The 13338-nt window shown below is 39.2% G+C and overlaps 1 protein-coding gene across 1 annotated transcript in view; it reads left to right on the top strand.

Moving 5' to 3' along the window:
* The first annotated feature begins 317 nt into the window (after positions 1-317).
* LOC120852518 (IQ domain-containing protein H-like) overlaps positions 318-13338 on the top strand; it is a 112832-nt gene continuing 99811 nt past the window's right edge. Inside the window, 2 exon segments of the mRNA XM_040225798.1 lie at positions 318-872; positions 1559-1625. Coding sequence (XP_040081732.1) covers positions 324-872; positions 1559-1625 — 616 coding nt within the window. The 5' untranslated portion in view covers positions 318-323.

The raw sequence follows: 13338 nt of genomic DNA, 5'->3' as shown, positions 1-13338 counted from the left end.
TCATGCATGTGTGAAAAGTAAATCACAGAGATTATGGGGTCAGCTCACCATATCAAAGTGAACTAAATGCACGATTTTTATGTGATCAGTTTTACAACACTTTTGTAAGAATGGTTATAGCTTTGAGCAACCTCTAAGATATTCTTCTGGCAATGAGTCTGATGATTATATGACAGCAAGACTTTCCTATTATGACATGTATGATGTATGTATTAAATCAGAACTGTGATTCATAGCCTCCCATTCTCAGGTAATAAATGTTAATGTGACAGTGTGTGTTGACCAGTTATTTCATCTCTGCCGACACTTTCCTTCCCCAGGCCATGAAAGTGACAGCACCTTCTAAGACCCAGAAATCACCGTGGGATTATGACTTTTTTATTTACAATGGCGTTGTAGACAAGACAGCCCCGGACTTCTTAGCTTTCAAGGAGCATTTCAGTTTGTCTTGGGGAAGTATTTTTTCTCTCTTGGAACACATCGAGAAGTTTCTCAAGGACTATGCGATACCAGAAGTCAAAATAAAAGCTAACAGTTTAGTAACGCTCCTTCCAGAGTTTGAGCTGAAGAATAAACTTACCAGATACGACCTTCTCTCAGTGTTCGAGAACCCAGTTGACATCCAAATGATGTTAAATCTTCCAGGACAGAGGTACAAGGGCCAGGATGGAAGGACAGAGGCTGCCATGAAGATCCAAGCCACGTGGAAATGCTACAAAGCAAGAAGACATTTCCTGTCTTATCGCCGGCAGAAGTGGGCATCAGGTGTCATCGCCATTGCGTGGCTCTTACATTGCCATAAGACCCGGCTCAGGAAGCTTCTGAAGGAATCACGTGAAAGACACCTGGAGAATTTCCGCATCCGAGCCAAGGTACACAAGGCTGCCAGCTGTTAAGGCAGACCTCTTTTTCTAAACATTTCTCGCTTGAACAGTTGCAGTAAGTTGTCTCTTTATCTTCCTTCTCTCTCTCCAACTCCCTACCCCCTCCACTCCCTTTAATGTACAATGCACAAACCCTTCATTTGTCTCTACATCATATTTTAGCCCTAATAAGGAATCAGGCTTTTGTGCCTGCAAAATCTGTTGCAATTTTTCTGTAGAAAAAAAGTCCCTTCACTTTGACTATGGTAGTTCTGTCAGAAAATCAATGTTTTAACTGCATTACCTTTTCTCCCTATATATACCTCCTGGGCACTTTAATTTGCTAGGGAAAAAAAAAATCCTCTCTTGTCTACATTGCTGTCACCACTTTGTCAGAAAGTATTTAAGTTTGCAGACAGCCTTTTAATTAGTGCTCACAATTTCATTTATGTTTGCTTTCTCTTTTTTTCATTCATATTCTGTTAATTAAGTGAGCTGCCTCTAATCTTCCCCTGCCAGTAGCATCATGTAGCCACCTAATTAAATTAATTGGGGAAGATGTTTTAAGTATGTAATTAAATCAATTAATATAATTTATGCCTGGCTTAACTGTACAGTGGAAAAACAGCTGAAGTTTGACTAGATGAATCCACTACAGCTTCCTGTCACTGATCAATGCTCTTCTTGATTTTTAGCATCTGGCAGCCAACTGGAATCGCATCAGGACCTCCAGGAGGACTATTATCCATATCCCATCATTAGGTATAACACTTTTGCCTGCAAATCTATCAGCAACCTCTATTACCCACCACATTATGGCTCCTTGATTGAGTTCAAGGAAGGCCCCTTGTTTTATTCAAATTGGTCTCGGCAGGAAAATGTTCTCAACATGATGAGAGTAATAACACAGGGCCCTCGCTCGAGACGGCGTTTAATTTGGGGATTAAGCAAATAAAGTCATTATGTGGGGGCTGCTATTCAGTGGAGAGGTGATTTGCTGTAATTCGCTTTCATCTGTATGAAATGAACTAAAAAGTTGTATTTTTCCCCCTGAAATAACAGATAATGTTTTCGATCTTCTTTAATGATGGAAGAACACAGGCTTGTGTGCGTTGTTGTTGTTACGCCAATAAGCCAGGATATTGCTTGTACACTGTTTTTAATCAAATGTGCAGTCAAAATGATAAGCTACATTCTCTGAAATTATTTAGTTCTAATTACGAGCAGATGGGATGCTTTATTTGCACCTAGGGCGCCTGAGCAAAAGGAAATGCTGTGTGAACAAGAATAATTAAGAAGTTGAATAGTGTTTTTTGCGCTTAAATAATCTGCAGTTTCATGTTAATTAGCACTAATGTAATTATTTAATTACATTTATGAATTGGGGAACTTAAAAGCTGTTGTCTGCAACACAGTAGTAAAATAGGTATGCCAAAATGATATTGGGAATTTCAGAAATGTGTGTTGGAAGTTCCTTTAAAACATCAACTGCTGTCAAAATGTTTGGGATTCATTTGCATCTTTGTTTTGTTTTGTTTTGCTTTTTATCTGTCAAGTGTGTTAAATTTCCTTGGTCGAGGCCAAATTTCCCAAGCTGACTTGATAAGTTTTGACAGACAGTAAAACTCATTGAATCTTCATGTTACATATTAAGGCCTTTTAAGTAGAGCAACGCATTAAGTGATCTATTGTAATGGAATTCTGGATTGCAATTTATTTGTGTATATGAGTTTGGGTACTTATGCATAGTATAGAAACTAACACATGAGAAGCAAAAAATTTTTAATAATTATGTAAATATAATTAAGATGATATGTTAAATTAATTAAAATTAGTAATAACAAAGTAATGTATACTTTCCTAGATTTTAAAGTATTTACATCTAAGTACTTGTAGAAAAGTTAAGAAATTACTTCAGTTGCATAGATACTTTTAGGTTAGATCTTTCTTCAAGACTCTCGGAAGAAATTGGTTCCTTCCTGGGATGTAAGTGAGGTAAGACAGATCTGAATTTCATTCTAACTTAGGCTTTTGTTTTGGTGGGACTACTTTTGCACACAAAATTAGTTCACACACAGAAATTGCACTTGTAATTGATTACAACCAGAGAGGCTAATTGCAGACCCAATTAACTGGCTCAAGTCCTTAGAATAAGGTACAAAAGCCTTTTGCTTCTGCAACTAATTGTGGACCTGACCTGATATCATGTGGGAAATTTTGTCTTACAGGCTCTATTTTATTCAGAACTATAAATAGAAATAAGACCCCCACGCTTTTAGTGTTGACAAGCACAAAGTTATTATAAACCCAATTTCACAAATTTCTTCCCTCCTATACCCTACCTTCTGACTCTGCAGCCCCAAGCAGTCAGCCCTGCAGAAAGCCTAATAGAAAACAAGCCTCCAAAGAGGTCAACTTATGAAAGTAACAGTAATATAAATTGGTTAATAAAATATAATTTTAAATGAAGCTGTCTTAAAATTCCAAAAAGAGATTGCTGAATATAAATTAAGTAGTAGTCAAGAAGATCCCCTGGAGAAGGAAATGGCAACCCACGCCAGTATTCTTGCCTGGGAAATCCCATGGACAGAGGGACCTGGTGGGTTACAGTCCATGGGGTGGCAAAAGAGTCTGACACAACTTAGGGACTAAACAACAACAAAAATAACCTGGACAGAAGCTATAACTAGAAGACATTATTTTAAATCTGATAGTAAAATTAGCGTTCTTCTAGATTACTCATGCTCAGTTTAAATACATACTAAATTTGAACATTTTCTTTATTGCAGTAATTTTTGCTTGTTAACAACATAATAACCCATTTTAGGTGAGCAAGAAAAGTTGCTAATCATGTATTTTCTAAGAGATAAGAATAGGCTCAGATATTTTTTCTCAACTGAGTATTTAAAAAGCCCAATTTCAAATTTTCACAAGAGATTAATGCCTGGGCTTTGATCATATTGTGTTTGTTTCTAAAATATATGCTTTAGGTTATGAAATGACTGTGAACATTAAATTGGATTTAAATAACTTAAACTGTCATCTGGTACCTATACCACAGGCATAGTTCTCAAACCATACCTCCTTTTTTTGTTTTTTGTTTCTTTTAAGATTCCTTTCCTTCCTTATTAGTTGCTCAGTAGTGTCTGACTCTGTGACCCCATGGATGGTAGCCTTCCAGGCCCCTTTGTTCATGGAGTTCTCCAGGCCAGAATACTGGAGTGGGTTGCCATTCCCTTATCCAGGGGATCTTCCTGACCCAGGGATCGAACCTGGGTCTCCTGCATTGCAGGCAGATTCTTTACTATCTGAGCTACCAATGATGATAACATAACTTTTTCTTATATACACTTCCCCTGGGATACTTGAAGAAGATTTCAGCTGGCCACAACATGCCTACTTTGTCACCTGGAGACTGGAGACTTATCTACATAATTTATGATAATAGAAGTATATGAAAGTGAAGCAATTTTTTCTCTAAATACATGCCCCCTCAATCTATTCAATATAGTCATTTAATTCCCATAATTGAGAGGGATTCACTATTCAAAATCAGTTGGTAGGTGTGTAGGATTCAGGTACATATTTAATACAAGTTGCAGCCTTGTCCTCTGTTACTATTTCTGTAGGAGACTTCTAATCAGATCTGGTGTGGAATTAGCCCCAGAAATAATTATACCATGTGCCAACCAATTGGGCATGCACTAACTTATTTAAAACCCCAAAATGAAAGCTTAGTAGCTGATAACTGTATAATATATTACAGTTGTAGGCATTTGGTTATTTGTGGATGCAGTGTTGACGCACAGGAGTAATTGCATTCTCCAGACCCCAATCGCACAAAGGATGGCCTCTCAGTAGTTTTGACCACAAAATATTTACCATGTATTTAAAAATCTATGGCTTGATGAGCATGAAGACAATTATACACTGCAGAACCATCACCTCTTTGAAAGACATGACTTGCTGTTATATATTTTGGGAAGTACTCCCAGATGTAACAGAAAGTTTTAGCTATTTTTAACCAACAGGACAGGTAGGATGTTGTTGATTAATTGTCCAAAGAAACAGACTGGCTTTGTAATTTTATAAGATGATGAAAAGAAAGTAATCCTTTTCAGGTTATATAGTCTCATCTCTTAATTGGATATTGCACATTTTTATCATTTTTATTAATGAAATATAATTATAACAAAATAATCTACTATGGTTCATAGCAGGAATAGAATACTAGGGTCTATTTTAAGTAAAATCTATCAGTCAAGCTAAGTAAGAACTGCAATAAAGAATCCTAATTCCTCCAGAAAAATCAGAGGTCTAAATAAAACCTACAAACGAATTCTGCTCCCAGTTTCTTTGGGCAGGTTACTTCCTCCACTTTTAACTTAACCCCCGTGCTTCTTTATTACAGTGCATCACTTGCTGCTACTCTTAAGCTCACTGGCATTTTAAAACATGTCACCATTAAATGAGATGTGCCGAGTATGGGGTTCTGATACCGTGAACAGGTAAATGAGGCTGCTGCAACCAATTAAACTCCCAGTGATGACCGTCCTCTGTCACTTCTCTTCCGCCTTTAAAATACAAATAGGGAACAATGTATTGAGGTGGGATTTCCCTTTTCTCCACGTGATCTTTTATTTCATTGCCTATTTAATGGCAAAAAGGAATGTATATAGTTCAGCCTCGTTTTTTTTCCATCTGTGCATTATTTCAGCAAATTATTCTTGAGGCTAACAGAATTCCTGGTCTCCAAGATACTCCAGTCCATAATATTATGGATCCTGTTACTGCAAGGCTCATGAAAATGTTCTTCTGTTGCTCTGTATTGTCATAAAAGCCTGAAAGATAGAGAAACTAACTTTTATGCACAACTGCTATATCCCAAATGCTCATGAGACAGTTCCTTCCTAACCCCACTCCCGTTTCACCAGAAGGTAAGAACTGTGCTCACTTTCATTTGTGATCAGGTTTGAGACCAGAGCCCAGAGGAGTACATCTCGAATCACATTTTTACTGTGCCTCTGAGCACATTGACCCTTTTCTACTTTCCCACTTCAAGCTGACGACTCAAAGACACGATACATTTCTTCTGCTTTCACCTCAGGGCTGGGAAATCAGGACTTTCAGTCAAATCTTTGCAGCCTTCAAAGTGTATTTTGGCAAGAGCAATGGAATCCTCAGTTTAGTTATGATTCTGCCACACTAGATTTTTGAAACACATGTACTGCCAAGATCTTCCAGACAGCAGTTCCCAGAAAATCCAGATCTTTGGGGATCAGGAATAAAATATGCTTAAAACTTTCAAATTTCTTTATAGCCCCAATTAAAATGAAAACACATTTCTATTCATCCATATTGTATTCATCCAAATAATCCACATCAACATGCATTCACTGGTTAAATCAGGGTTGGTCCCATGACCTTGTAATATTAAATGACCCATTTGGACTTGAGCTATCTATCAGATGTTGTACCCTAAAATATAGAAACAGCATTCAAATGGGTGTCAAGTGATATCAGCTCCTGGCTTTTGATGAAATGATTAATATTAGGATATGGTTCAAAGAAAGTCTTACTTATACTAAGATAAAATATATTTTTCATCTCCTTATCATAAAAAATAATAAAATTTCTGCTCAGTGGTCCTCAAATTTACACTTGTAAAGACTATTGGAGACCCTAAAAAGTGTTGGTTTATGTGGGTTATATCTGCTTATATCTACCACATTAGGAACGAAAACTGAGATACTTTAAAAATAGTTTATATTAAAATAGCAATAGTAAGCACATTACCAATGTTAACCTAGGAAAACATATTTTTATTTTAAAAAGACCCTTTCTTTTCCAAAAAAAAAAAAAAATTGGTGAGAAGAATGGCATTAGTTGACAAGTTTGCAAATCTCTTAATAGAAGGTAGTAGGATTCTCCTGTCTATTTTGGCATCCAATACTGTTTTGGTTTAAGCATATGAAGAAAACCTGGCCTCACACAGATAAGTATTTGGAAAAGGGAGGAATACCTTTTATGTTTTATAGCCTTTTCAGATAACTGTGTAAACTCTACTTTGATTTTATATCAAAACTCAACAGTGATTATTTTTAAGATTTACTTTCAATGTGGAATGTGAAATCAATGAACTTATATTTTGTGGCAGGATAATATTGAAAAGGGGAAATGTCATCTTAGTATTATTTTGAAAAGAGTTTTATTTTATTTTTTTAATATAAATTTATTTATTTTAATTGGAGGTTAATTACTTTACAATATTGTATTGGTTTTGCCATACATCAACATGAATCTGCCACAGGTATACACGTGTTCCCCATCCTGAACCCCCCTCCCTCTTTCCTCCCCGTACCATCCCTCTAGGTCGTCTCAGTGCACCAGCCCCAAGCATCCAGTATCATGCATCGAACTGGCGATTTGTTTTGTATATGATATTACACATGTTTCGATGCCATTCTCCCAAATCATCTCACCCTCTCCCTTTCCCACAGAGTCCAAAAGACTGTTCTATACATTTGTGTCTCTTTTGCTGTCTCGCATACAGGGTTATCATTACCATCTTTCTAAATTCCATATATATGTGTTAGAGTTTTAACCTTCCAGGCCTCCTGTCCCCCAGGTCCCCAGACCACGCTTTGAGAATCACTGACTTTAGTTGCATACAGTGCTATGCCAGTCACTGACAAAAAGTTTGAATAAGAAAAAGTTTTCACTCTTGAGGGAAAGGCTTTCAGCACCATACAGAATCCATTTGGCCAGTTTGGTTTGAGAATGTTTTCAAAACTCAACAGTTAAGATTTGAGTACCTCCTATGTTTCTTCTGTGTGCCTCATCAAAAATTTCTCTAATTTCCCTCCAAAGCCCCCTAGAACAGTTTTTAAATCTGTTTTTTGTTTGTTTGTTTTTGCTTTGTTTTTATTTTGGCTGCACTGGGTCTCTGTTGTGGTGTATGGGCTTTCTCTAGTTGCAGAGCTGAGACTTCTCAAGTTGCAGCATGTGGCTGAGTTGCCTTGCAGCATACAGGATCTTAGTTCCCTGACCAGGAATCAAACATCCCCTGCAGTGGCAGGCAGATTCTTAACCACTGGACCCCCAGGGTAATCCCAACTCTCAGCTTTATTTTCATCAAATTGGCACTAGATGTACCATACACATAACCCAGACAGGCCTCCTTCTTGCTGAATCTTATCTCCTACCTCAGTATCCTGTGCTTTCATACTTGCACAAGTAAGTAAAGTTAGGGTATAACCATAATGTCTAGATCACATTTCTCTAGATGACTGCAGGATGCCGATGTGCAATCATTTGTAAACTATGTTCCATGTTCCCTAAATTTTTATTATTAGAATCCAAAGTTTTGCTAATGTTTAACTTTTTATGAATTGGAACAATTCAAGATGATTTCTATAATAATGCCACCCTCGCTCAGCTTGCATCTTATATGCTTTCTTGAGTGGAAGAGAAACGGATAGAGTTAAAGCTACTGCTTTTGTAACCATGCGAATGCCCTTTGGAGTGTGTGGTGCATTTGAACATTGCCTGTCATGGGTTTCCAAATGGGAAAAAGGTTGAGAACCACTTCTCCAGTTCATCAAACTGAGACATGGGTGACTCCCACCTCAGGTCAGAATGACGGGATGAATGACAACTATGTAGTAACTGGAAATTTGTTATTAACCCCCTCTCTGCCTTAGGTACAATTGTACGGTATAGGACTTGGAGACAAAATAAAGTAGCAGTCAACCACAGAGTAATAAGCAGGGTTCAAGAATACTTGATTCCACTGCAACAGTAGGGGCCTGTCACAAAGGCACCCACAGTCCCGAGGAGTCACGGCCACTTAGCATGGCCTTGCTCATGTTCTTGGGGCTCTGCAGTTGCTGTGAAGGAAAAGTCATCCTAGCAGGACCAGGTTACTGGGTTGCAAACAGGCAATTAGATTCATCTGATAGGAGTTTGTGTCGGGGTGAAGACAGGGATGGGAAAGAAGATGAGGGCAGAAATTAAGATGGAAAAATGATAGCCAGTAACCGTTAATGGGCATCCTTGGTTCCACAGAAGATCAAAAGTATGGTAGTTGGAAAACTTCAGAGGGACAGCACTCAGGTACCATTTTTTCAATATGAAGCAGAGACAATAATATTTTGAGGAAATATGGAATACTTTATCAAACTATGAATACTTTGCAGATGATGAGGATGGCATAAGGAAAGAATCTGTATTCTTCTCTATAGTGGTAAGGAAGAGAGTGCGTCCCTTTATGCCAGTGCTGTTTTATTCTATGCTGATAAGGACCTAGAGAAAGCTACAAATCCCACTTACCATTCCTTGAATTCCCCAGAAATTCTCCAGATCAGAGAACCCAACTTCATGAGTGTTGAAAGGAGAGGAGGGAGTGAGTGACAAAAACACAATAGAGAAGGGGCTAAGAATTTAAAAGACAGATTCTTTGAGTAGGCTCTTCAGGCACATTTCCTTGACTCATTTGATCAGGAGTATCACAGATTCTTATTCTGATGGAGCTTACAGTCTGGCTAATGGAGGCCGGGTGATGCAGGGGCAAGGAGTGATGTACCACAAACAAGTAAACAAGCTAGCAAACGAACGTGTAATGACAAAATGAGAAAAGTGATGAAGAGAGCGTGTAAGAGAATGACAGTAAGGAGAGACTGAGAACCTTCTTAGAAAAGGGAAGTCAGGTCCATCTGACAGCAATTAGGGTCGAGCAGCTCCATAAGCTAGAAGAGCAGTATTTTGATAGCCCAAGTAATTTGTGCATGTTATAATAATGATTTCCCTACATTTAAGTAGAGCTCCTTTTGAGAATTTAAGTCTGGCTCAGCTGAGGTTAGGAAAAATAATAGTAACAACAATGATACTTACTGAGTGCTTATTCTGAGCTCTAATTAGGGATCTCAATCGCCCATCCCCCATCTTCCATTTAGAGATGAAAGGAGTACACTGTCTGGAGGGTGGTTCTTACTGGGAGTAAGGGAAAGTAGACAGTCGTAATGGTTTTCTCTTGCCCTCTGACCAGTCACCACAGCTTAGTGGCTGTTGTTGTTTAGTCACTCAGTTGTGTCTGACTCTCTGTGACCCCATGGACTGCAGCCTGCCAGGCTTCCCTGCCCTTCACTATTCTCCCAGCCTTTGCTCAAACTCTTGTCCACTGAGATGATGATGCCATCAACCATCTCATCCTCTGTCACCTGCTTCTCCTCCTACCCTCAATCTTTCCCAGCATCAGGGTCTTTTCCAATGAGTTGGCTCTTCACATCAGGTGGCCAAAGTATTGGAGCTTCAGCTTCAGCATCAGTCCTTCCAATGAATATTCAGGACTCCTTTCCTTTAGGTTTGACTGGTTTGATCTGCTTGCAGTCCAGGAGACTCTCAAGACTCTTCTCCAGCACCACAATTCAAAAGCATCACTTGTTTGGTGCTCAGCCCTCTTTATGGTCCAACTCTGACAACTGTGCATGACTACTGGAAAGCTATAGCTTTGACTATGTGGACCATGGTCAGCAAAATGATGTCTCTCCTTTTTAATACACTGAATAGTTTTGTCATAGCTTTTCTTACAAGGAGCAACTGTCTTTTCATTTCATGACTGCAGTCACCATCTGCAGTGATTTTGGAGCCCAAGAAAATAAAATCTGTCACTCTCTCTACTTTTTTCCATCTATCTGCCATGAAGTGATGGGACCAGAAAAAGAAATGCAAAAAAAAAAAAGGAAAAGAAATGCAAAAAAGAAAAATGGCTGTCTGAGGAGGTCTTACAAGTAGCTGTGAAAAGAAGAGAAGTGAAAAGCAAAGGAGAAAAGGAAAGATATACCCATTTGAATACAGAGTTTCAAAGAATAGCAAGGAGAGATAAGAAAGCCTTCCTCAGTGATCAGTGCAAAGAAACAGAGGAAAACAATAGAATGGGAAAGACTAGAGATCTCTTCAAGAAAATTAGAAATACCAAGGGAACATTTCATGCAAAGATGGGCTCAATAAAGGACAGAAATGGTCTGGACCTAACAGAAGCAGAAGATATTAAGAAGAGGTGGCAAGAATACACAGAAGAAGTGTGCAAAAAAGATCTTCATGATTCAGATAATCACAATGGTGTGGTCACTCACCTAGAGCCAGACATCCTGGAATGTGAAGTCAAGTGGGCCTTAGGAAGTATCACTACGAACAAAGCTAGTGGAGGTGATGGATTTTCAGTTCAGCTATTTCAAATTTCAAAAGATGATGCCATGAAAGTGCTGCACTCAATATGTCAGCAAATTTGGAAAACTCAGCACTGGCCACAGGACTGGAAAAGGTCAGTTTTCATTCCAATCCCGAAGAAAGGCAATGCCAAAGAATGTTCAAACTACCGCACAATTACATTCATCTCACACACTAGTGAAATAATGCTCAAAATTCTCCAAGCCAGGCTTCAGCAGTACACAAACCGTGAACTTCCAGATGTTCAAGCTGGTTTTAGAAAAGGCAAAGGAACCAGAGATCAAATTGCCAACATCCACTGGATCATCAAGAGAGTTCTAGAAAAATATCTATTTCTGCTTTATTGACTATGCCAAAACCTTTGATTGTGTGGATCACAATAAACTGTGGAAAATTCTGAAAGAGACAGGAATACCAGACCACCTGACCTGCTCCTTGAGAAATCTGTATGCAGGTCAGGAAGCAACACTTAGAACTGGACATGGAACAACAGACTGGTTCCAAATAGGAAAAGGAGTACGTCAAGGCTGTATATTGTCACCCAGCTTATTTAACTTACATGCAGAGTACATCAGAGAAACACTGGGCTGGATGAAGCACAAGCTGGAATCAAGGTTGCCAGGACAAATATCAATAACCTGAGACATGCAGATGACACCACCCTTATGGCAGAAAGTGAAGAGGAACTAAAAAGTCTCTTGATGAAAGTGAAAGAGGAGAGTGAAAAAGTTGGCTTAAAGCTCAACATTCAGAAAACGAAGATCACGGCATCTGGTCCCATCACTTCATGGGAAATAGATGGGGAAACAGTGGAAACAGTGGCAGACTTTATTTTGGGGGGCTCCAAAATCACTGCAGAAGGTAACTGCAGTCATGAAATTAAAAGACACTTACTCCTTGGAAGAAAAGTTATGACAAACCTAGACAGCATATTAAAAAGCAGAGATATTATTTTGTCAACAAATGTCCGTCTAGTCAAGGCTATGGTTTTTCCAGTGGTCATGTATGGATGTGAGAATTGGACTATAAAGAAAGCTGAGCACTGAAGAATTGATGCTTTTGAACTGTGGTGTTGAAGAAGACTCTTGAGAGTCCCTTGAACTGCATGGAGATCCAACCAGTGCATCATAAAGGAAATCAACCCTGAATATTCATTGGAAGGACTGATGTTGAAGCCGAAACTCCAATACTTTGTCCACCTGATGCAAAGAGCTGACTCATTTGAAAAGACCCTGATGCTGGGAAAGATTTAAGGCAGGAGGAGAAGGGGACGACAGAGGATGAGATGGTTGGATGGCATCACTGACTCAAATGACGTGAATTTGGGTAAATTCCGTGAGTCCGTGATGGATAGGGAGGCCTGGCATGCTGCAGTCCATGGGGTCGCAAAGAGTCAGACCCAACTGAGCAACTGAAGTGAACTGAACTGATGGGACCATATCCCATGATCTTAGTTTTTAGAATGTTGAGTTTTAAGCCAGTTTTTTCACTCTGCTCTTTCAGCTTCATCAAGAGGCTCTTTAGTTCCTCTTTGCTTTCTGCCATAAGGGTGGTGTCATTTGCACATCTGAGGTTGTTGATATTTCTCCCAGCAATCTCGATTCCAGCTTGTGCTTCATCCAGCCCAGCATTTCTCACGATGTACTCTGCATATAAGTTAAATAAGCAGGGTGACAATATACAGCCTTTCCCAATCTGGAACCAGTCCATTTTTCCATATCTGGTTCTAACTGTTGCTTCTTGACCTGCGTACAGATTTCTCAAGAGGCAGGTAAGGTGGTCTGGTATTCCCATATTTTTAAGAATTTTTACAGTTTTTGTTTCCACAGCTTACTGGCTAAAACAATACAAATTTGTTGCTTCATAGTAATAATTCTGTAGTTGAGACGTGTGCTGCTGCTGCTAAGTCACCTCAGTCATGTCCGACTCTGTGTGACCCCATAGGTGGCAGCCCACCAGGCTCCCCCATCCCTGGGATTCTCCAGGCAAGAACACTGGAGTGGGTTGCCATTTCCTTCCCCAGTGCATGAAAGTGAAAAGTGAAAGTGAAGTCCCTCAGTTGTGTCCGACCTTCAGCGACCCCATGGACTGCAGCCTTCCGGGTTCCTCCATCCATGGGATTTTCCAGGCAAGAGTACTGGAGTGGGGTGCCATTGTGAAAGGAGCTAAAATCAAGGTGTAGACAGGGCTGCATTTGCCAGAGGCTATAGGGAAGGATTTGTTTTCTGACCCTTTCCAGCTTCTGGAA

The sequence above is a fragment of the Oryx dammah genome, unplaced genomic scaffold (assembly GCF_014754425.2).
Source record: "Oryx dammah isolate SB20612 unplaced genomic scaffold, SCBI_Odam_1.1 HiC_scaffold_26, whole genome shotgun sequence".
Lineage (NCBI taxonomy): Eukaryota > Metazoa > Chordata > Mammalia > Artiodactyla > Bovidae > Oryx > Oryx dammah.
This window is presented reverse-complemented; position numbering and strand designations above follow the sequence as displayed.